General features: G+C 41.6%; 5 protein-coding genes across 6 annotated transcripts in view; 1 reads left to right on the plus strand and 4 right to left on the minus strand.

Moving 5' to 3' along the window:
- LOC145484989 (interleukin-1 receptor-associated kinase 4-like) overlaps nt 1-12,109 on the plus strand; it is a 212,542-nt gene extending 200,433 nt beyond the window's left edge. For both annotated transcript variants that reach the window (XM_081463629.1, XM_081463628.1), the window contains one exon: nt 7,607-12,109. In XM_081463629.1, the coding sequence (XP_081319755.1) occupies nt 10,390-11,526 (1,137 nt within the window). In that variant the 5' untranslated portion in view covers nt 7,607-10,389 and the 3' untranslated portion in view covers nt 11,527-12,109. The remainder of the gene's footprint in view (nt 1-7,606) is intronic.
- Nucleotides 1-24,634, minus strand: part of LOC145485001 (katanin p80 WD40 repeat-containing subunit B1-like) — a 332,677-nt gene that overhangs the window by 49,552 nt on the left and 258,491 nt on the right. The gene's annotated exons all lie outside the window — the stretch shown is intronic.
- Nucleotides 12,440-15,142, minus strand: LOC145485625 (uncharacterized). The gene has a single exon (XM_081464263.1). It carries the CDS (start codon nt 15,140-15,142, stop codon nt 12,440-12,442), a length of 2,703 nt encoding a protein of 900 aa, XP_081320389.1.
- On the minus strand, nt 15,180-16,079 carry LOC145485626 (uncharacterized). The gene has a single exon (XM_081464264.1). It carries the CDS (start codon nt 16,077-16,079, stop codon nt 15,180-15,182), a length of 900 nt encoding a protein of 299 aa, XP_081320390.1.
- Nucleotides 16,091-18,118, minus strand: LOC145484976 (uncharacterized). The gene has a single exon (XM_081463604.1). The coding sequence runs from the start codon at nt 17,895-17,897 to the stop codon at nt 16,386-16,388; it is 1,512 nt and encodes a 503-aa protein (XP_081319730.1). The 5' UTR covers nt 17,898-18,118; the 3' UTR covers nt 16,091-16,385.

Raw genomic sequence — 24,634 nt, forward strand, 5'->3', positions numbered from 1 at the left:
TTCTTTCCTGTCATTGACCTTGACAAGCTTACCAATGATTTTGCACAAGGGAGAAGAGGGAATTTACTGCCGCTTAAAATTCACGTCCGCTCTCACGGACTACACGCATGCTCTCCAATGAGATACACTTTTAGTTTTGATGATGTACCTTAAAGCCCTTTCGTTGACATTCTCGATTTTAGCAGTGTTTTCTTTTTCCGCAGTGGTGCCAGACTTGGTTACAATAGTTAAAATATGGCAGTATAAATGCGCGGTATGGCGATTTCTTAGTTTTACGTGGTAAAATATTCCTCAGTCTGCAAATTGCTGAATTCCAGTTCGCCAGTCAAGTCCATATTGTCGGGAGAATCTCAGTGGACGGCCATACAAATATAGATTCAGAGCAGAGAAACGAAGTTACCTGCGCGCCATGCAGTCTCAAGCTTTATTTGTCCAGTGGAAAAACCAAACCTAATTTGTTGACGTTTCTACTTTCTGATTGGTGTGAGAGCCTTCCCGGACAACTCAAGGATGATCAAACACTCATTCTAGCATCACAAGATGAGTCAGCAGTGAAAGTGACCAAGACGTTGAACAGAGCAGATATAATTCCTCTCTATTCCGACCACCAGGAAGCAGACACTAGAGTGTTTGTGCATTGCGAATATATTGCAAACCAGTCATCAGACATCAACAATTCTTCCAAGAGGATCATCGCTTTTTCTTGAGACACAGATGTAGCAGCTTTATGTCGGTATCACTTCAGCCAACTGTCCATTCAAGGGCATTGGTTGCACACAGGTACTGGAGGAAACAGAAGGTTCATTCCCGTGCACGAGGCTGTGGGTCCAGATGTGTGAAATCTTTTACCGGCCATGCATGCTTTGACAGGATGCGATTCCACGAGTAACCTAAACGGCATAGGCAGAAGGGGAGGGTTCACTACACTGGAGAAACATAAAGATGACCCTGTTGGACTGAAGAACCTGGGTACAGACTGCACAGTCATAAGCGATGAAACGTTGACTGTTTCTCTCAAATTTATCGGTCTTCTATACGGAGAAGCCACTTAGTCAAATTTGAACCATCTCAGGTGCAAGCTTGTTACCAAGAAACACCTGGAGAACAGCAAACTTCCCCTTACTGAAGATAGTGCATCATGTCAAAAGGGCCAACTATCAATGCTTTATCTGGAAACATGCCCGAGAGAGGAGGCTTTCACTAACATCGCCAGATGGAAATGGGTGGACAACGGATGAGCCCGGACACCTTGTTTCCAAATTGATGGAGAAAGATCCAGCTCCAGCTCTTGGAACTGATTATGTGCAGGTGTAAGAAGGGATGCAAAGTACGATGTTCTTGGTGGAGAGTTGGACTCTCCTGCACGGCCGATTGCACTTGTGAAAATCAATGAAGCAACCTCCAAGAAAATGACGAAGACGAGGAACTTTAACCCTTTGTATTATTTGAATTGTTATGTCATTCACATATGCAATAACGACATGATTGAAAAGCGCTAATTACTTAAGTAAACTATTTTGAATGATTTACTTGCCATATAAATTTGATTACTATTAAGTAGATACTTTTGAGGATACGTGGGTAGGGGCACAATGAGCGACCCCTCACGTTCACGAACGAGGAAAGCACAGGTTAAATGATTACTAAATGTGGCCAGTGACCATCTAGCAGAGTAAACTTTTATTTTTCCCTGAGATAGACGTAGATAACTTAAAAGCCTGCTTTTAAGTTTAGAGACGGGACTTCCCAATGCTACAGGTAACTTAAGTTTCAATAATGAGATTTTTGTTTTATTTTGGATGTAAAATGCCCTCTCCAAAAAGATGTTTAAGATTGCGTGTACAGATAAAATGTAGTACCCCATATTGGCTGTTCCGAAAACGTGGAGTGCAGAGTCTTAAAAAAAAATTAAAACATATTTAAAAAATAGAAATAAAAAAAATTTAAAAGTGAATTAAAAGAATAATGAAATACATAAATAAACTAGAAATAGAAATTTAAGAAATACAAATAATAATTATTAGAAAATTCACACCGCCTGAGGTGGACTGTTCATATCCGGCGCATATTTCATTCAGTCCAAATGGTATATTCAACTCTCGATTTTCATAGTTAGCAGTTCACTTTTAGGAAAAAAAAAGTAAAGAACAGTCCAGTTTTGACCATGTTTCCTTGGAAAGCCGTGTTACCTCGAAACAAACTCAAGCTTTGCTTTCCAAAAATAAACTGCCTGTGTGAATTAACCCTTGAACCATTCAACAACTTGTCAACTTCGCGTCCTAAAGTCCTCGTAATTGATTGATGAAATTCAAACTAAAACCTTAAAAATTTTTTCAGCGCTGAAAAATAGTAAGATAAAAAATTGTGGATTAACAAATATAGAAACAAATAAATACACAGGGAAAGTTGTATTTTGAGAAAAGAAATTCTACTTCATCATTGGTCATTGGTCGTTTCGGAGTCACGTGAGAGAGCGCGCGAACCTGGGAGATCAATTGTGTGTGATCTTTGGGAGATTAAGCTTATCTGGCGAGCTCTGCAGTTTTTTCGGTACTTTTATCCGACCATGTCCAAGGAACAAGACAGAGATTACCGCCATGATGAAGACGCCCTTTTGAGAGACGACATGGAATCGACCAACGCAGCAGAAAACACTGAAAAGTCTAGGAACTCGAGCGACTCGCTCGCCGCTATGATCGCCAACATGAATCAGACCATGGCGGCGATGGCGGGAAACATTTCCTCAATGGGAAATGCCTTGAAGAGAATGCATGCTGACACAGCATCACCTTCTAACAGGGTCACAATAGGGTTCTCAGATCCCGCTTTCCCGTCCATATTTTTCTGTTAATCCCGCTATCCCGCCTTTTTTTGCCTGGAAATGCCGATCCCGCCCACAAAGACGTTTCTGCGTTAATGCCGCATCCCAACCCGAATCCCGCATCCCAAGCCCATAAAAATACGAGATCCCGCTCCCGCTCGTAATTGTAATTCCCGCTTCCCGCCCCTGTTTTCAGCTCAAATCCCAAATATCACGGCGAAAAAGCTAAATCCCGCATCCCGCCAAACCTGTTGGGGTTCTGTAAGTCAGCATCATGATTAGAAATATTACTGTCATATGACCGTTAAAAGCACTAAATATACATGTCGAAAGGTGAATATGTTTACGGAGACATTGAGGGGGTATGATGAAATTTATTAATAACTACAAGGGGGATACTTCAATAAAATAACGAAATCAGCGAAATGGTACTGTCTTTAACCGAAAATCCCCCGCCATCCCCCAGGCGATAAATAATGACCGGTCGAAAGTGATTATTTGTAAAGAAAGGCTTTTTCATGGTTTAAGATAGTAAGCAAAACAATCTTTATTATTTCAATATTTCTTTTTCAAAGGTACAAAAAAAAAAAAAAACACGCAAGTTACTGAGAAAAATAACATAGACGCCCCATGCAAAAGAAAACCGCTGCACGGCACGTTGGCTTTTGCATGGTTTTCTTTGTCACGAAATGTTTAATTTGCTTTGATCGAAAAACGCGTTTCACGCCGCGAAGCGGAACTGATATGAATTTATATTTTCTCGAAAAAACGTTTCCCCCGTGTTTTCCTCTTAGATCCCGCGTTTTCCACGTAGACCCCGCGTTTTCCACCAGACCCCGCGTTTTCCACACCCCGGGACCCCGAGAGCCCGGCCCCGCGTTTTCCACCTAGCCACGCCGGTCCCGCGTTTTCCACCTCGCCGTCAGGGAACTTCACCACTGTCTTACGTATTTCGTTAAAAACACACATTTCTTTGCGGGAAAAGTGATTGTCAAAGCCTCAAAAAAGTGGAACAACTTTAGCCAAAAAGGAGGTTGTATTTTAGTATCATGGTGCCACAAGTTGATGAGGGAGTTTTACCGACTTTGTGGCGAAACGTCAACGCATTTAGAAAAAAAAGAAAGTGCTTCACAATAGTCCAAACCAACGGTCTTTTAGTGAAAAAAGAAAAAATACTAATGCTTCAGAATGCACTGCTCAAAATAAATCGATCTTTGCATTCGCTTTCGACAACATATCTTCGCCTTCTTCATTCCGGGATTTATGGATGAACTTTTAAAGCCTTGTGAACATCTCAAACTTCCTGAAGTTATGAGAAACACTGCTACGGACAGAAACCGCCCGATTGTTTACATCTGATGATCCTGGAAGCTGATTTACACTTGCTTGCGTTAAAGCGAGGGAATCTATTTGATGAGAACTGTGACGAAGTTCAATATTTCGGTAATTGTTGTGACTAAGATGATAACTTATAAGTTTCTTCGTGGTGTTCTGCTCAGGATGCACGACAGATCTGCCGAACTCTTCCTAATTGCATAATCCGTAATCGGCCCGTGGGCATTACGGCTGCATAATGACCGTTCAGATCTCGCTCTTAGCCAATCCGAGCGTGCGTTATATCGGCCACAAGCCAAAGCCATATAGACTAATATAATAAATACGAGTAACATACGAGTAAACACGAATAACATACGAGTAACATACGACTACATACCAATACATACAGACGGTGATATACAGGTTATATACGAGTACATTGGTTAACATACCAATACATAAGAGCAACATTCGATGGTAGGAGGATAATAAACATGAAATTGAATGAAATGGTTACCCCCCCCCCCTCCCCACACACACACACATATACACGCACACACACATCCCGAAGCTACTGGCATTAAAAAAAAATTTGATCAAAAGAAAGTATTGAAAGGCAACAAAGGATTTATTGAAAAGCAACAAAGAATTGGTATGTTTCAAACACAAATAAGTCTTGGCATTCTTTTGAGCAAATTTTTTTTGTTTAAATGCTATTTGTTTTCCCTTATGCCGCATATCATGGCGAACGCTATGCTCTAAGCCGCCACGGTTGTCAAAAAGCTTTTTTCCAGAAAAGAGCTGTTGTAGTAACACTTGGGACGGAAGTAGGGGTTTCTCTTCAAGTGGGTGAAAATTTACAGCATGAAGTGAAAATTATTACAGAACTCTATCGTCCAGTTCATGTTCTCCTGCACACAGTCATTTAGAATTATTTCAAATTTACGATTTCCGATACGATATAATATGATTTATTAAATACTCAACCTCGGATAATGCAATTCTAGCTTTCTGATTGGTTCACTGGATCTCGGTTACCAGCCATTATACCTGCGTTTGACCTTATATTGAAATTTTGGAAATTTATAATGCGGTAAATGTCGCTCGGCATAGACCTTTTCGCGGGAAGCCAAGTTTCGTCGCCAAAAAAATGGATGAAAAAAGCAGATTCGGTGAGCTATTTACAGAAGAAATACAGGAAATTATGGACAATGCCGTCCCAGTAACAACAAAAAAGCCACAAAGTTCGAGATTAGATTATTTAACGGTACGTATACGTTAAGTTTCCCATAAAAGTTGCAAAATTAAAATATGACCGTCGAGATTTTACGCATTCATGAAGATTATGTAACAAAAACAATGTTTACCTTAACAGAATGGCTTACTAGTCCTGGTGGCATCAAATTTTCCAAACCGATATAAGAAATGTCAAAAGAAGAACTGAATGTTTGTTTGAAGTGTTTTTATACTTCTGCGAGGAAGAAAGATGGCACGTATTACAAAAGTTGATCCACGAAATCCACAGGAGCCACCATTGATCATTTCCTTCGTACGCCGCCGCACAACAAACCGTTTTCCACTATCTCCGACCAGGCAAATAAATTATTTGAGCATTTGTAAAAGGCCTCAGGAAAACAGACATCAGTGCCGGCGTAGTGCATAAGAGAGAAATTTCCAATGAGCAGATGAGAAACTAACCGAAGTAAACCCGGTTCTTTACCAGCCACGAAAAACCGTCAGGGCGGCCTCGGAGACTCTGAAAATGAATCTGACGCTAAGATAGTTTCTGTCCCTGACTCTGAATCTAGCCAACAATGAGCTCACACATACAGCTCAAAATGCCAAGGCTTTCAAAGCAAAGGAATCCTGAAAGAGGTATTGTCGAGAATAATTTTGGCACAACGTCTGTGTCACATGGCGATCAAAGTTTTCCGCAGCATTATTACAACGGCAATGTGCAAGTGCACGATTATTCGGCTCTTCTCTATGACTCGAACTTGAACGCTTTTCAAACTTTGTGACCAAGGTTATATCTCCTTCATGTGGTAGACGTTCCTTAAATTCTTCTTGATTGTAATTTCATTCAGCAAATTCGCTTGCTTCGCTTTCAAATTTTCATTCAACTAATTTTACAAACGACGCGCATGTCATGTGATTTACCACTTGTTGTTGTTTTTGCCACATCGACTTCCGGTCGCTTAGTAAAATTAAAATCCAATAAAATTAGGTAAGCTATAATTTCCAAGTACACAAACGCACCGAATTTAATAAAACAATTATTCCATTCGCGCTTGTTGGATATGAGGTTGGCTATTTACCATCTCATATCCAACGCGCGCTCACGGAATAATTGTTAAATAAAGGTGATTTATGGTACGCGCATGACGTTTTTGTAGATTTTGTATTATAGTGTGAGAGAGTGCAAATAAAAATTGTTGTTGTTGTTGTTGCATCCAGTGCGTTTATCACTTACTAGTCATATTTGCTCTGTTCCAAAGGATTGTGCCTGTGGTAGCTTTTCTGTGTTCCTTCGGCGTTAGACAGGGCCGTCCTCTCACTGTTGCCTTGTACTGGCCGTGACGCGTTCTTCCTTACCTTCAGCTGGGATTATACTTTGAGCGATTATATAATGTAAACTTTCTATTTCTGTAAAACGAAACGGCCACAACGTCGAGGCAAGAAACTTCATTAAATTTGGTAAAATTCCGGTTAAATTCCCCCCCCATCCCACATCGGTTATTGCCCAAAGTCCCACCTACATGTAAATAAGAGACTTCCGTTCTTAAGCCCCCTCCCCTCCTCTACTTTGCACTGTAATTTCCTTTTATAACATATTTTAGTTTTCCTCTTTTATTGTTATTTATTATTATCTTATAAACGATTTTATTTTTTTTTTTTGGATTTTTTTTCTTTAAAACTTTTTTTTTTTCTGTGATCCGATCCGTGATCCAATCCGTGATCCGGTCCGGTCCGGTCCGGTCCGGTCCGCTCCTGGTTTTGTCGACACCGTTCAACCGCGAATACGGTGCTTACGCCGTGTCACAGTGATATGTGTATCCCCGTGATATGTGTATCCCCGCACACATATCACTAGTGATATGTGTATCTCCTCCAAAATGGCGGCCAGTGATACGTGTATCCCCCACCCCCTCTCCTCTACTTTAAATAGCAATATCCTCCTTGAAAGCGCTCTCGTCGTCCGGTCGCTTACCGGACGAACGACTAACCCAAACAGAATTTAAACACAAATCTCAATTTTTGTAGTTGAAAAAGCTTAAGTATCTGCTGCTGGAATCGTGTTCTTGATCCTAACTGGTTTTCTGCGAGCAGGATACAATGATTTTATAGTTGAACACCAAATGGATCTAGGTATCTTTCAATTTGAGTTTCACGGCACGGGATTTCTGGGACGGTATTAATTGCGCGGTGAATTGCTAGCAATTTTGCCAGCAAGTTTCATAAACATAGGCACGCAAGGCGTGCAAGAGTTATTTTTTTGTGAACTATAAGTCTCGGAGATAGGAGCATTCATGGAACTGTTTACAGTAATGATTTGGTTGATTTGACAAGTTTTTTCGGTTGCGATGTATAGCAAGAAAGAAACCGGGAGTTTATGATGTACATACGATGTTACATCGGTAATGGTAAGATAACTAAATAGTAAGCCCTAAAATGTTTGACTGAACAAACTACAGTAATCTGACACGTCTCCAGATTAATGTAGATACCATCTTATTTTCTAACAGGCAATTTTATTCGTTCTTTGGTACAACCCACACTGTGATTGGTCTGACACGCGCACATGCATAACTCCCTCACTCACCGATCACGTAGCCCTTCCCCCGGGGGGGGGGGGGACCTCCTTATATGGGCTATATAGGTCTGTGCGGCCTTGAAGGGTGTGGCTTTTTAGACGTTTTGGTCATAAATAGGGTATCGATTTTAGCTGATTTTAGTCATTTTGGTCATAAATAGGGTACGGTTTTTGCACTCTAGCCTTGATATGGGTATGCTTTAAGAAGAAGCGACTTTTTCATCATTATCGAAAAGAAAATCAACAAAAGCCCTTCACAAATTTATATGTTTACGGTAATTTAACATTGGTTTGAACTAGGGAGCTAATTATAACGCAGGTCTGAAACAGGGTTTTGATTTGAGGGTCAGGTCGTAAATAGGGTTTCGAATTTTTGGTCAGGTCATAAATAGGGTAAGGAATATCGCAGATTTTGGTCATAAATAGGGTAACGGTTTTGGGAAGCGGGCCGCACACCCCCAACCAATTTTTCTGGGAGTACCCCCTCGGGAGCCCTTCCAGCCCCCAAGAGGAATGTTTGCTCAAAAATACTCAAGTTAAGAAAACTTTTCGCATTTTATACGAGTCGTAAGTTTACCCTTTTTACACAACACAACGCAACAACACTACTTCACCGAAAATTGAAAGAAAGAGAAAAGACCTCTCTGACACGTTGAAAGTCTGATTTAATTAAATTGCACTTTAACTTGGTGCCACGCAGTCTTCAAAGAACATTTGAACAGTTTTCATACTTATTACCTTTAAAAATATCGGACTGAAAAGAATGTCATAAAATGCCCATCAAATAAAAATATTAAACTGCTACTGCAGAGACGTAAAAACACTCTAGAAATGAAAGCTTCTTTTTTGTTTAATATCCTGGGAACAATAGCCGATAACTTGTAAGCTCTAATTGAATTTACTCCCAAATGAAAAACAAAAGTGTCGAGTTACCATTTGTAACTAAAAATAGCAAACATCTCGTGGGAACAAATGGTGACGATTCGTCAGCTCTAATTGAATTTACCACCTTGTGAAAAACAAGAGTGTCAAATTACCCATTGTAACTAAAAAATAAAAATATCTCGTTATATTTGCATGCAATAAAAACAAAACAATCGTTACCTGCACTTACTATTGTAAAGGCTATCTTTAAAACGAGGAATCGGGGAATCGGGGAATCGGGGAATCGGAAAATCGGGGAATCGGGGAATCGGGGAATCGGAAAATCGGAGAATCGGGGAATCGGGGAATCGGAGAATCGGGGAATCAGGGAATCGGAGAATCGGGGAATCGGAGAATGGGGAATGGGGAATGGGGAATGGGAATGGGGAATGCGAATGGGGAATGGGAATGGGGAATGGGAATGGGGAATGGGAATGGGGAATGGGGAATGGGGAATGGGGAATGGGGAACGGGGAATGGGGAATCTTTAAAATGAGGAATCTTTAAAAGCGGGAATCTTTAAAATGGGGAATCTTTAAAAGCGGGAATCTCTAAAATGGGGAATTTTTAAAAGCGGGAATTTTTAAAAGCGGGAATCTCTGGGAATTATTATTCATTGTAATTGTATCGCACGCTAAAGCATATATGTTTAGCGGGCTAGTTAAGCGGTTCAAATCTCGATTCTTACTCTTTGAGATCTGCTACACCGACCGAAGAATTGATCCGCCTGAAGAATTGAACTCCGGACTGTGACGTTTTTAAATTGAGTTTCGCGGCGATAGATATTTGTCCTAGCGTTATCAAGTACTACTGGAAAGACCTGCTACTTAACTACAAAAATATGGCACGCACAATGGGTTCTTGGTTTTGTGATAGACTACGCTTGAATTTCTAAGCTTTGCGTGACGTGACATTTACACGGCGGCCGAGAGAGCTGTAATGTTTGTTAAAAAGGTGATGTACTTCATGGAAATTGGCTATCTGAACAGTATTAGAAAAAGTACTATTGTAATGTTTATGATTTTCTCACGCTTTTGTGGCAAACTCAGTGACAGATGTTTCTGTTGGTTTCCGGCCAGCATGGCGTCTCCATACAAATCTCTTTAAATGTGGTAAAAAGTTTGTCCGTATATCTTGCATAAGAAAAGTTGCTGTGACCTGAATCTAGGCGGGAGTCTTAGCATATTTACTTTCTTTCTTTTCCCAGATTCTGTACTTTATCTATTGAACGGTTTTGATTTTGATTTATTTTTATTTTGATGTATTTTGAGTGGCGTGACACTGAAAACCAGCAATACAGTAACTATATCCCGAACGATGTGCCGGCGGTATTCTTTGACATAATTTATCTTAGTTTACTTTTTAAGTCAAGAGTTGAGGAGAATTTACTGTTTCATGACAGTATTATAAGCTATCTGACACAGAAACTCTCATCGGTCGGTTGTTAGATATTTTGGCGGGAATTTCGCGTATAATTCGTCATTGTGTGCTTCATCATTCCTCTTTCTACGCGATGCGGTCTTCCGAAGACAACTTCAAAATACCCATTGCGTTTACTTCCAAGAAAAAAAGAATCGGTCGCTTCGAAGATCTTCCGCAGTTTAAGTGGACTGATATCGGCAGACAAGATGTCATCGGGCAAGGGTCATTTGGGGCCGTTTTTGTCACCGAATACACAAGGAGGAAGGACGGAGATTCGGCCAGGAAAGGTGAAACGGTTGTTGTTAAGAAATTGCTCGGGTCTTCACTCGACTTCATCGATGCGTTCGCCAAAGAGGCTAGGTTGTTGTACGACCTCAAGCACGACAACATCGTTGGATTCAAAGCTGTATGCCACGATCCAGTGGCACTTATGCTGGAATATGTTTATTTTGACCTTAGCGTTTTCGGAGGAGAAGGCCAGGTCAGCTCACTAAAAGATTTTATGGCTTGCCTTGACACCCACAATTGCGAGGGTATTGAAGGATCCTTCATGACGAAGATCGCGTCCGATATTGCCGCTGGATTGCTTTATTTGCACGAAAGAGGGATTGCCCACCGAGATTTAAAACCAGCCAATGTCCTAGTGAGCAATCACCATTACCGCGAGGAGGAAGATCGCGATAAACTCGCTTATGCGTGGAGTCACCAGTCGGTTGTATGTAAGCTGACTGACTTTGGTGAGAGTAGGTCATTATTTCTTCAAACAAGATCTGTGTGCCAATCGAGAACCTTGGACATTGACAGGGGGACTGTACCCTTTATGGCTCCGGAAATACTTATCGGAGGTGACATTTTACGTGGGGGAGCCACAGTTAAGGATTTACTGCGCGTGGACATGTGGGCCTACGGGATGCTGCTTTTTAATTTATTAAACCCCTGTCTTCATCATCCGTTCCAAGAAGTCCTGAAGAAAGAGGAAAATGGTGACACCAAAGAAAAGATTATCCGTTTCCACCGCAAAGGTGAAAGGTTAAAGCAAACTCAGAAGTATGCTAAGAGATGTCAATTGGAGTGGCGCAACGCTTGGAACGTATATGAAGCCTGCACAGTTGTCCAACCGTGTGGAAGACCAGATGCAACAAACGCCCTACGGTTGCTCCGTCAAGGTAGTCAAGTCGGTTGGCTTCAGGGATCTATTCTCCAGGAAAGGTACGAGTTTCTTATTTAACCTTTGCGTTAATGTACCCCCTCTCAGGCAAATTGATGTTACCATGCCAACCACAAATAGCAAACACTACTTTGTGACCACTTCAACTGTGCACCGTTTCAGCATTTGTATATTGTAGTTCTTTTCTTTCTTCTCTCGTTTTGCGTTACGTTTTAATCAGTGTATGCAATTTATTAACTTATAACTAACTGCAAGATAGCAGTTAATAATAAATTAATGCGGTCATTGCGATACGGGTAAAAGACTTCCTAGTAGCTTGGGTTCTCCTTTCAAGTAATATCTGCGGGCGAAAAGTGCGCATTGGAGCAATGGAGCCATAAATACACAGTAACGGAAATTTTCTTTCATGACGCTTTTTGCATTTCTTTGTTCAGGGTCGGCCTCGAAGAAGTAGTGGCGGGGCAGGGAATCAAATCAGATCGAATTAAGATTATTTATCTGGAGAGAAGAAGGTTTCGATGAAAATTTGAAGTAAAAATTCAGCGAACTAATTTATTACTTCATTACGAAATTGCTTGGGGATAGACACGGCAAAGTTGAGTTGGTCTTGACAATCTAGTGTTTTTGCGGTGTTAAGGCGTTTGATAACGGCTTCCGGCACTAACATTTTGCTGGATTGTAGAAAACGTATTCAAACGACACTTTCGTAGATAAAGACTCTATTCAAAGACAAAAAAAACTCCAGAATACAATTCAAGAACAACGACTTCGCATTAGTTTTGCATTCGTTCCCTTTCAGTTCAGTGTTCGAGGGGGTCAAATCGTGTAAGTCACGTGACAAGCTCGGTCCCAGTTTTCAACACACTCCCCCGCGTTGATTGACGTCATCAATCAAAGTTCAAAGTTCATTTAAAGTTGAAACAATCTTACGAGCATAAACTCTATATAACAGAATGAACTCAATACATCTATCTTAGTCAGAATTCACGACGACAACTGGGACATCCTCGTCCTTCACTACTGTAACAGGAACATTTGCCACTCGGGGCACAGGGTTGGCAGTTCCATTATCCAACCTCACTTCCAGGGGATAGAGCCTCTGCAATGGGCGTCTCCATTCCGCGGTTGGCGAATTACCAGACTTGACTCTCACCACTGCACTTCGAACATGACCATCTCGACCAGGAAGTAATCGTTCGATCTTCCCAAGCCGCCACTGCTGTCTCGGGGTTTTGTTCTCATGTAGACACACAATATCTCCCACTTGCACTTTACGGACAGAATTTGCTCTCTTTGAGTAGCGATGGTACTCTCTAAGTTGTGTGAGATACTCAGACTTCCATCGGTTCCAAAAATGATCCAGTGTTCGCTGTAAGAATTTGGCTCTTCTTGTAAGTGTTCCCTCAGTTTGATCAACTTCGTTCGATGAGTTCTTTGATGGTACTGACAAAATTCTGCGGCCCACAATCAGGTGTGAAGGTGTTAATAGTTCCTCCATTTCATCGAAGACATATGTCAAGGGTCGTGAATTCAAGGCTGCTTCCACTTCTACAAGGACAGTAGACAGCTCGTCATAGTTTAACCGGGCATTTCGTATGACCTTCTTCAAACTCAACTTGACTGATTTTACTAGACGTTCAAAGAAACCACCCCACCAAGGGGCCGCTTCGACATTGAACCTCCACTGTGTACCGTCGCACTGACAATATGCCTGCACTCTTGAATCCTTAAATGTTTTCCCATTGTCACTGACAATCAAGACAGGAATTCCTCGTCTCCCTTTAAAGCGAGTAAGGGCTCTGATAAAACTTTCCGCACTCAGATTTGGGACAAGTTCCAGATGAACAGCTCGGGTTGCAGCGCACGTGAACAAAGCTATATAGACCTTGTTCAAATCTCCATTCTTTGAGAATACATCCTTGACATACATGGGCCCAGCGAAGTCCACTCCTACTCGAGTAAAAGCAAAGTCATCGCTCAATCGAAATTCAGGAAGAGGTGGGGGAGGGGGAACTGCATAGCTTCTGCCCTCTAACTTCTTACAACCAGAACATTTTCCTATCGCAGTTTTCACAGCCTGCCTTCCTTTTGTTACCCAGAATCTGGACCTTAGCTCTGTGAGAGTGTCCCTCACACCATTGTGAAGAACCTTGAGATGACAATCATTTATCACTAGGTAAGTTAGTCGTGAACATCTTGGAAGGAATATTGGAAATCGAGCATCATACGGAATCGGGGCATTTTTAAGACGACCACCACACCTCAGAATTCCCTTGTCATCTGTAAACAGTGATAATGAGATCTTGACCTGGTCAAAGTTCTTGTTGTTGTATACAGATTTCTGAACCTCCTTGATCCAAAGCTCTCTTGCACAATCCACCTCTTCATGCTTTATTACTCCATCCACTAACCTCTTCTTCATTTTACTTTGCTTGAGATTAGAAACAAATCGCACAACATATGCAGTGACTCGCACAAGTCTTTGAAGACTACTGAACCTTTCCAAGGGAATGATGCAATCAAGATTTAGTGACTTTTCTGACGTCACCTCTCCAGAGGCAATGTTAGCAAGAACTGTACCATCATGCTGCTTTGTGTGGCTGTTACAGCTTCCCTTCTTCAGTTCTAGGCAAGGATCTGAATCGTCACTTGTGACTTCAGCAGAGTTCATTGCAAGACTTGGCCACCACTGCTTTTCCTTTCTAAGGAACTCAGGACCACTCCACCACAATTGGTTGGTGATCAGTTTCGAGGTCATCGTACCACGTGAGCAGATGTCAGCTGGATTGGATTCTGTGGGGCAATAATTCCACTGAGTTGGCTTTGTAAGTCGACGGATCTCAACCACTCTGTTTTTAATGAATTGCTTGAATTCTCTGTTTACACCCCAAATCCACCACAGAACAATTTGCGAATCTGACCAGAAGAACACAGCATCAACTTCCAATGCTCCGTCAAATGCTGTCAACACAGTATTGACCAGTCGGGCCAGAACAAGAGCACCTAGTAACTCCAGTCGAGGTATGGTTTCTCCATTTATCGGAGCAACTCTGGTTTTTGACGATAAAAGCTGGGTGAAGACAGTTCCAGTAGTTGTTTCAAGGCGTAAATACACAACTGCTCCATAGGCTTTCTCACTTGCATCCGCAAAACCATGGAGTTGAATGCTTTGTAAATCTCCTGATGACAAGCCAAGGTGGTAGTGTCTCCTCACTTCCACCACCCCCACCTTCTTAGCATCTTGAACAAGCTTTAACCACTGTTCATGGATGAATGAATCCACGGGGTCATCCCAACCCACTCTTGTCTTGCAAATAGATTGAAAGATGATCTTCAGTAGAATGATGACTGGACTAATTAGTCCCAGGGGATCATACAACTTGCTTGTTGTACCAAGAATTGCTCTCTTCGTAACTGGACAAGTATTGCTAGTTTCTAGTGGAGAGGCCAGATCCAAGAGTAACAAATCATTTCGTCTATCCCATCTAACTCCCAGTACTTTCAGTTTTGCTGTGCTGGGGTTCTTTGACGTCTCAAACAGGGAACTCGAGAAGGTTTGATCTTCCTCTTGAACAGGGTGCTCCTTGACAGACTTGCTTGTAACTTGAGAAGACTGGCTTTCAGATTGTTCAATTCTTTCCTGAAGGGCTTCAGAGTTGGAGACCCATTTTCTCATATTGAAGCCTCCGCTCTTGAAGGATGACTTCAGATTCTCATACATCTCGAAAAACAGAATTGTCAGAATCATTTCCACCAACAAAGTCATCCACATACAGACTTTTCAGAACTCTCTCAGCAAATTCTTTGGGGATGTCAACAGAAGTCAAGTGATGACGAATTGTTGCATTCAATAGGAACGGACTTGCGGAGACGCCAAATGCAACTCTCGCAAATCGATAAACTTGTAGGTTCGGGTGGCTGCTTGTGACATCATCAACCCACAGGAAACGAAGATAGTCACGATCTTTGGGGTGAACTGAAACATTTAGAAAAGCTTTCTCAATGTCTCCTATGAGGGCTGTCTTGTGAGCCCGGAACCTCAGGAGGATGTCATAGATGAGGGGAGATAGTGGTGGACCAGCATACAAACAGTCATTGAGACTTGATGTGTTCTTTCCTGATCGTGCACTGGCATCATAAACAATACGAAGTTTTGTGGTGTCCTTGTCCACGCGAATCACTTCATGATGAGGAATGTAATGTACTTTTCCCACACCATTGTTGACACCTTGATCCACAGGTTCCACAATTCCTTGTTGTTGCTGATCTTGGATCACATCATCATAGTGCTTTAACATCTCGGGCTTTAATTTCAGACGTTTCAGTAGTGAGACCAACCTTGATTTGCACAAAGCAAAATTATCTGGAAGCAGCTCATGGTCCTCTTTGAAAGGTAGCTGTACTTGATATCTTCCTTCAGTGAATTCAACTTCGCTAACAAATTTGTCATACAGAGACGAACCTTTATCTCGAATGCCAAGTGACTCATAGTCCCAGAATTTTCCAAGTTCAGAGGCAAGTTCATCTTGACCGACGACACTTGCTTCCACTTTCAGTACATGCGTTGCAGTAAGATTCACAGTGTTACCATTGTCACGGTTAGACACAATCATAGTGGGTCCGGAGAGGACATATCCTAGCTTTGTAGCAAGAGCAACAGGTTCCCATGGTGCACCTCTCACAATAGTACCTTCGACCAATGACCAATAATAATCAGCACCAATGAGAATGCTGATGGGCAAATCTCTGCCGCCACACCTGTCGGCTAAACTGAGGTCATGCAGATGTTCGTAGCTAGACTGAGCAAGCTCTGTGGGTTGTTGGGTCAGAGGGCCACATATGACTGGCACCACATAGGCTTGAATGTACACAATTGCATCGCATCTGGTTTTGATACCCACTTGAACAATTTCACATGTTCATAGCCTGGCGTCAGACTCACCAAAGGTTTTGATTAGAAGTGACTCTCTACCTATTACTGATAACCCCAGTTTGTCTTTAAGGTCCTTAGTCATGTATGATTGCTGACTGCATGAGTCAAAAACCAGACGAACACTTAGTGGAAAACTGTCATTATCCGGATGCACAACTTCAGCGGTTGCGGTTTGCAACAACACCGACCCTCTAGACTGATCCACATACATACTAGTAGAGACACTGGCCACATGTTCTCGATCTTGCCCACCCAGGGTTGGATCAGGGTTACCACAAATTGCTACATGATGGGCACCTTGACATTTAAGAAACTTCATAGGTGCTTGACAGTTACGTGCCAAATGTCCTTGCTTGAGACAGAGAAAACACTTGCCCTTCCTTTTAAGAACTTCCCTTCTAGATTCAATACTTGTGACAACATTACATTTAGAGCTCTGATGATTTTGATTACAGAATGAGCACCAAACACGAGGAGACTGTTTATTCTCAGAACTGTCAGTGTACAAAGCTGATGTAGAAAATGGCGACTCACCTCTCTGATGTGAAGGCCTGGAATCCTTGTTATTGACAAGACATTGTTCTCTCAGTTGCAGTTCCTTGTGAAATTCACCCAAAATATCTTTCAGATTCCATGTCTCCGATTCCAAATTTCGTGTGATAGCGATCCGAAATTCCTCCGGTAATTTCTGCATAACGATTGGTGTCAAGAAGCAACCATACATTTCAGATGAGATTTTCATACCTTCCAATCCACGAACATGAGATTCCACTGTGTCGTACAAGCTTCGGAGTTTCTTTACTTCGCTTATCGATTCCACCTTGGGGAGTTTAGTGAGCACTTCCATGTGGCTGGAGATCACTATCTGTCGATTTCCGAATCTTTGTTTAAGCAGTCCAACTGCCTTTTCGTAGTTTGCACTCGTCAGGGCCAGACCAGCGATCGTACTACGCGCGGTGCCAGTAAGAAGTGACTGCAAATAATTGAATTTATCCACTGAAGACAAATTTGGGTTCTTATGAACCGCAGACTCGAAAGATTCCCAAAAGGGATACCAGTGTATGGGATTTCCGTGAAACTTCTTAAGCTCGAGCTTCGGCAACTTTGCCTTCGAAACGTGATCTTGAGAAGTTCCCGCGCTTTCGGAAGGAGGAAGTTGCGCTACAGAAGGGAATTCCTGACTCTTACCCTGCATTTCTTGAGCTTCCAAAACAGATTCTAACTCAACAATACACTCCTGAATGGAACTCATTATCTCACAGCTCTCAGAGACTTCGGTATCGATGGTTTTTACGTCGTCCACCAGCTCCACAATTTCGCGGTCGAGCGATTGAAGCTCCGACATTTTCGTTTCAAGGGCGGTTCGAAGAAATTTCAGCCTTTTCACTTCGATGGAATTGCCTTCAGAGATTAGCCCTTTGGCTTGTTCGATAGTTTTCTGGACGAACTTTCGGTGACCATCGCGAAATTTTCTCAAATTCCTCAATTTCGGCGGCATAATTGGTCGCCCACGTGCTTTCAGCTAGTGCAGCTTTGACTTCACAACAGCTTCCTTTGAGACGTTCTTCACAATGCTAGAATCCCAGTTTCAATTCCCGGGTCTCGGCACCAAATGTAGAAAACGTATTCAAACGACACTTTCGTAGATAAAGACTCTATTCAAAGACCAAAAAAACTCCAGAATACAATTCAAGAACAACGACTTCGCATTAGTTTTGCATTCGTTCCCTTTCAGTTCAGTGTTCGAGGGGGTCAAATCGTGTAAGTCACGTGACAAGTTCGGTCCCAGTTTTCAACATGGATCAATAATAGCAAACTTTAAAACAAACTTCTAAAGTGCCTGCATGATCCTTCCGTTGTTTGTCTGTTCCGGTTTGTTTTTCAAAATTTGGGAAAATTTTTGTCTAATGTGCTAATGTCCGTTTCATAATTATAGTGACATTAAAGAAAATTCATGTCACGAGGCCTGTTTTTGGGTTATAAGCATTTAAATCTAACCGATTATAGTGTTGCTTTAGTACTCTGTTACTTGAAGAAAAAGACATGAATTTTATAACAAATAACTAAGCATTCGTTTGATACGTTTGGTTTAGCGTAAACTGCAAAGGATTGGTATTATTGATCCATCAAGGTATGAATGCTGGAAATACTATCCGCGGAAATAATTAGCCGCCACCTAAGAAGCAGGCGTTTCGTTATGTTACATACGCAATGCGTCGAATGGCACGCTAAAGAGGTGAAATGGTTTCCTACGAAAGGTCTAACACGACATAAGAGTAGGACCTTTGCAGTTAACATAACTTAGGGGAAAAAAACGCATTTGTCTATTTTTTCATTTCATGGCACAGTTTATGCATCCGACGCAACCTCGGCGGGAACGGGTCACAAAAGAATCACCCAGCACATTTCGAAAAGTTTGAACACTATATAAGACTTGCGAAAAGGTGGCCTTTCACGGTCTGAGGAAACAAAATATGTCTATTGTTTTCCTAAAGTTCTTTATTTCATTTGTAAATAGGAGTCAGTAAACCGATAGACTTATTGTTATAACGATCAGTCTTACGTATATTGCTTTACATGTAGCAGTGCCCAGTGGCTAACCCTTTTAGGGTAATTTTAGGCAATGTTTTTTTAAGACCGCATGCAAAGAAAAAAGATAACACTATCATGGCCATCTATAATACGTTCCTGCGTAGCCAATCACATTGCATAGATGTCATTTGGTCAAGCACTCACAAAATAGACGCTTAGTTTGCATGGTGCTAGTTATTTAGTTGAATTACATTTCGTGTTCTGTTCGGTTATCAGCAAAGTTCTTGTTCGTTAATTATAATAATTTGTAAATTTCAGTGATGTATTAGAAAAGCTGAAAACACGAGTTTTCTTCTTGAGGACAATTTAATGCGGACTTGTTTTAATGAAGAATATGTTATTTATGTGTTTCTGGGGACGCGTGAAACCTCCCAGTGACGAGGTGCGAGGAGAGGAGGCTGTATTCGCAGGCTAACTTTTTCTTAAAGATTCCCGTTTTAAAGATTTCCGCTTTTAAAGATTCCCCATTTTAAAGATTCCCGCCTTTAAAGATTCCCCATTTTAAAGATTCCCGTTTTAAAGATTTCCGCTTTTAAAGATTCCCCATTTTAAAGATTCCCGCCTTTAAAGATTCCCCATTTTAAAGATTCCCGCTTTTAAAGATTCCCCATTTTAAAGATTCCCGCTTTTGAAGATTCCCCATTTTAAAGATTCCCGCTTTTAAAGATTCCCCATTTTAAAGATTCCCGCTTTTAAAGATTCCCCATTTTAAAGATTCCCGCTTTTAAAGATTCCCCATTTTTGAGATTCCCGCCTTTAAAGATTCCCCATTTTAAAGATTCCTGCTTTTAAAGATTCCCCATTTTAAAGATTCCCGCTTTTAAAGATTCCCCATTTTAAAGATTCCCCGTTCCCCGTTTTAAAGATAGCCCTATTGTAAACGTTAGAACTGCTTCAAATCTAAATAGTCTCGTCTCCTCTAAAACATGTCCTAAGAACTAGAACCGACGATTCGTGACCTCTAATTGAATTAACTCCTTGTGAAAAACAAAGTATCATGTTACCCTTTGTAATTAAAAATAAAAATATCTCGTGCCATTTGCCTACTACTCATGAACTGCGTCAAAACTCAAGACTCATCTCGTTCATAACTAGCCACCATTACACTGAAAATTATGCACTCTAAAACAACCCAATGTACGTATGTAACTGTCACACTCCCCTCCAAACCGGATGAAAAATCACAAACTGGCAACATACATGTCACTCTTTATTTTTCAATTACCAAAGTCCTTGTGTTTATACATACCTTGTGTTTCTCACGTACCATTTACCTTTACAACAAGAAATTTGATTGGCTGTTCATAGTAGATCCAATCTGATTGGTGTGACATACATACATCTCTCTCTCACTCACTCACTCACTCACTCTCTCTCTCACTCACTCACTCACTCACTCACTCACTCCCTCCCTCCCTCCCTCCCTCCCTCCCTCCCTCCCTCCCTCCCTCCCTCCCTCCCTCCCTCCCTCCCTCCCTCCCTCCCTCCCTCCCTCCCTCCCTCCCTCACTCACTCACTCACCCATTGACCCGTCCATAACATACCCGACGCGCCGACTATTCTTCGGTAGATAGTCTAGGTAACGGCTGTCTTCAGGGGATACACATCAGGGGATACACATATCACTGCGCCATGTAAAAATTAGTGATATGTGTATCCCCTGCATGCAGTCGTATACAACCGAGTACAGTGAAACTCCAGAAATCCCAAGCTATGAATAAATGCCGGGTGTGAATATTTCTAGCAAGCCAGTTTTGACAATGCAAATGTAATGGGCATTTTTCTTCTTGGTTAGAAAGCCAATATAACAGCTGTGTCCATGGGGATACACATATCACTAGTTCATGAAATAATCAGTGATATGTGTACCCTTATTGAGGGGGACATGGGGGGTTCTGAACACCGCAACACCGCAAAAAAAATTAACGAACACCGCATCACCGCAAGAAAAGTCAACGAAGCACCGTCACCGCAACTCGTATTTTCAGCGCCATGATTCGTTCATCTACACTTAAAACAAAACTTTTATACCTCAACAATTTTCCACAAAATAAACACATCCAGGAGCCATAATCGGGGACGGAGACCGTAAGTCTTGGGATCCGCGCGCACTTATGATATGGGACAATTTTTCTATTTTTAGAACAAATTGCGCCATCCTGACGTCATATATCCGCGCGGATCCGCGCACGTGTCGGGGGCTCTCGCGTGAATGTTGTCACGTTGAGTGATCAAATGGTGAGAGCTCCGAGATTCTCATGCAGATTTTTCGTAGCGATGGCAGGGAATAAGGCAGGGAATAAGAACCAGGACTCTTATATGTAGTTTTATGCTCTGAGCTAATGGAAAAGGTGAGTTTTTTTTTTTTTTTCGCGCAGTGAATGAATAATATCAGCTCGCGCCAGTTGTACGCGTAAGTTTTTCGTTTGTTCTGTGAAGAAAAGTTATGTAAGAAAACTCTTTACTCTGGTATCGAGTTGATTTGTGAGTTTCCCAAAAAATGCTTAATCATAACCAAACCCTGTTTTTGATAGTTTCTTATGGTTTCTGTTTGTTTGGCGAGTTTGCAAAACTTTTTGAAAGGAAAGTCTGACGCGTACATTCAGTAGCTCATTTGCATAGTGCAGCGCGCGCTCTTTCAAGTCCGAGTCGGTGTTTTCAATTGTCAACAAACCTTGACAAAGATTTATTTCGTGGTCTTTTGTGCCGAGATGCTGCAACAGTTTTCACGAACGCCAAAAGGCTACTAATATCATGTGTGTTTCTTTAACATAGTGAAATTTTACGCGGCGAAAATAAAAGAAACAAGGAGTTTTGATAACTCAACCAAAAAAAATCAAATCGTTATTCGAGTTGATTAAAGAAAGCGTCGTCGTAATTTTGCTGATTATTTCTGCTGTGTTCACATATTCTCAGCTAAGCTTTTAATATGTTCTCAAACATTTATCAACCTTAAACATATTTAAAAGCTAGAGATATTATATGAGTTCGATGCACGTTTTCACAAAAGTGGGGAAGTCCAATTTGCCATGTTTTACTGACTGTACAAAACATGCATCGGCGAGTGCTCTTATTCATCGACAACAGACAATTATTTTTACACAAACAAAACTGAGCAGCATCTACAGACATAAAGTTTATTGTCGCTTATTGGGCTTTGATAAAACATCAAGCGTTGCTTACAATTCAGGCGAAACTCAAACTTGCAATTATTATTTTTTGTTTTACTTTTCGGTCGAGATAGACTCTGGCGAAATCCTCGCAAGGCTGTGGCAAGAGGAGGGAAACTTTGAAGTCCTGAAACGCTGCTATATCCAAATATACCCAACTAGTTTTTTGCTGTGGTTTGGAAGAGTTGTTAATCTTCAAGATATGTGAAACTTAGAGTGGAGTAATGTACAGCTCGTGTAAAAGAAGCATCCGTCGTTACACAACTTGGTCAGCGATATCATATCTAAGCTTAAAGCGGAACATACCTAAATTCGATACTGTCTTACTTCACTCAAACTGGAGCAGCTTACGACGAAAATACTTAAGCAAAAGTCCAACAGATGTAAACGCGTTGAGTTGTGGGCCAAAAACATGACAAAATTTCGGGAATTTCGGACGCCATTTCCCCCGCTCGACATCCGCAAAAATCCTCGCAGCATGTACGCGCGTGTGCCTCAGGCGATGGCGCAATTTGTTCTAAAAATAGAATTATTGTCCCATATCATGGGGACAACCCGGACAACCCCAATACTAGAAATGGCGCGCGCTTACGGTCTCCGTCCCCGATTATGGCTCCTGACACATCACAACGCTTTTCATTGCGCATGTGTCGATACCGCTGATGCCTGTAAATCAGTTTTCTTGCTCTTGTGAAGAAACCTTCCGGGAAGCTAGGAAGCGGACGAAGAAAAAAGAGAGGAGTACCTCGAGAGATGGCCTTTACCCCAGATTCCTCTCGTCTTTTACTTGTACTTCGCTCATTTTTCTTGGTGTATAAACGGCAGATAATTCATGGTAGGCCACATATAATCGCCTTCCCCTTTACTCCTTAAATGCTAACCGCAAGCAAACAGCAGTAATTAAATGTTAACCGCAAGCAAACAGTAGTAAATAAATGCCAACTGCAAGTAAACACAATATTTAAATGCTTACCGCAAGCAAACGGCAGTTAATAGAATCAAACTGCAGGGAGACTATATGGGTGGCCTACCATGAATTATATCCCGTATAAACCCACAGACTGAAGCCCTATCTTGACTGGAAGTATTGCTTTCCAGGGCTAGCTGCGTTTGCATTCGATATCGATAATCGTTTGAAAAAATAGAAGGTCAAGAAAGTCGTAGGACCTGGGAGTGGGTATAGACCGGTATCAGAATGACCTCTAGACGAAGCCGAATAGCAAAAGGAAAAAAAAGTAAACGTGTGTAATTTACAAAGCTTCCTTAGCTTAGAAAGCCTTCTTTCTTCCCTGCCGATGCGACATCTGAATATATTTTGTTACCGGTAGTTTTCGTCACCTTTTCCTTTTTTGCGTAGAAAAAAGCTACGCAGTCAATAATACATTATATTCGGCCTTGGCGTTTCCAGGGTGGCAGAGGTCGAGTTACTTGTCAAGTTACGTATAAATAAAAACAGCTTCGCATTGGCAGCCGAAGCATATTGAAGATTGACTAGAAAGTGACGGTCTGTATTTTGTTACAAATTAGGGACTTTAAGCAAAGATAACGCGGACGGCGACGGGAACGCCATAAGATCAGGGAAAAGCCAAAAGGTGCACTGCGCATGACTGGCGGGAAACAAGTTGACGTTCTGCGTTCGGGCCCGACGTGAGTGAAGCTCATTTCGCGTTGTCTGAAAACGTGAGTTTTTGCTTTCGTTTCCTCTGCTGTGTCAACGCTAAATAACCCGTGTTACTAATTTCGAGGAACTTAAATGCTTGTTTTCTCTTGTTATGTGAGATATTTCATTTTAAAGAAACGTCGAGAAATCTGAAGCGAACTCAAGCCAGTCGGCGAACATGTGAGTACCGTGAAATATCTTTTTGAAAGCTAATGTAAATAAAGACAACTTACACGAATTTCAATCGAAATTTTTCCTTTCGAGAAGTACTCAAATGTCAAATGGCTCATCATGGTGAAATTCTAAGACATTTCAAAGGGTAGACACCATTAAAACTTGCGTAGCTGTCTCCATTTTCAGTCGTAAGATCAGTGGTTTACTTAGATCTTTATCAGTCGGCACGCTCATTTGTCGCACCAGTCTGATTAAATATCTGCTGATAATAAGCTCGTTTACTTCATTGTACAACTCAGCGAGAAGGGGCAAGTTGCGTTTGTGGAAGCAAAATTCGGACCGGCACTCGTCGTCTTCAAAACATCGAAGTTAAAATCAGGAAAGGAATCACGAGGTTGATCGAGATCATTCGACCGGTTTAAATCGTACAAGAGTAGAAGTTCCTGATCGTTTAACACACCTTCATCGTGGATTGTCAAGAGTTGATTGCGAACTTCTTTCAATGAAGTGATCCTAGTTCATCCTGATAAACAGAGGACGAATATCGATAATGTCAATAAGCTTGATAGTGCGGAAACCGCGGTTTCCGACGGTGCTGCTTAGTGTTTGTGAATTCCCGCCACAACGGCGTTCTCTCCC

Source organism: Orbicella franksi, chromosome 4 (genome assembly GCF_964199315.1).
Source record: "Orbicella franksi chromosome 4, jaOrbFran1.1, whole genome shotgun sequence".
Lineage (NCBI taxonomy): Eukaryota > Metazoa > Cnidaria > Anthozoa > Scleractinia > Merulinidae > Orbicella > Orbicella franksi.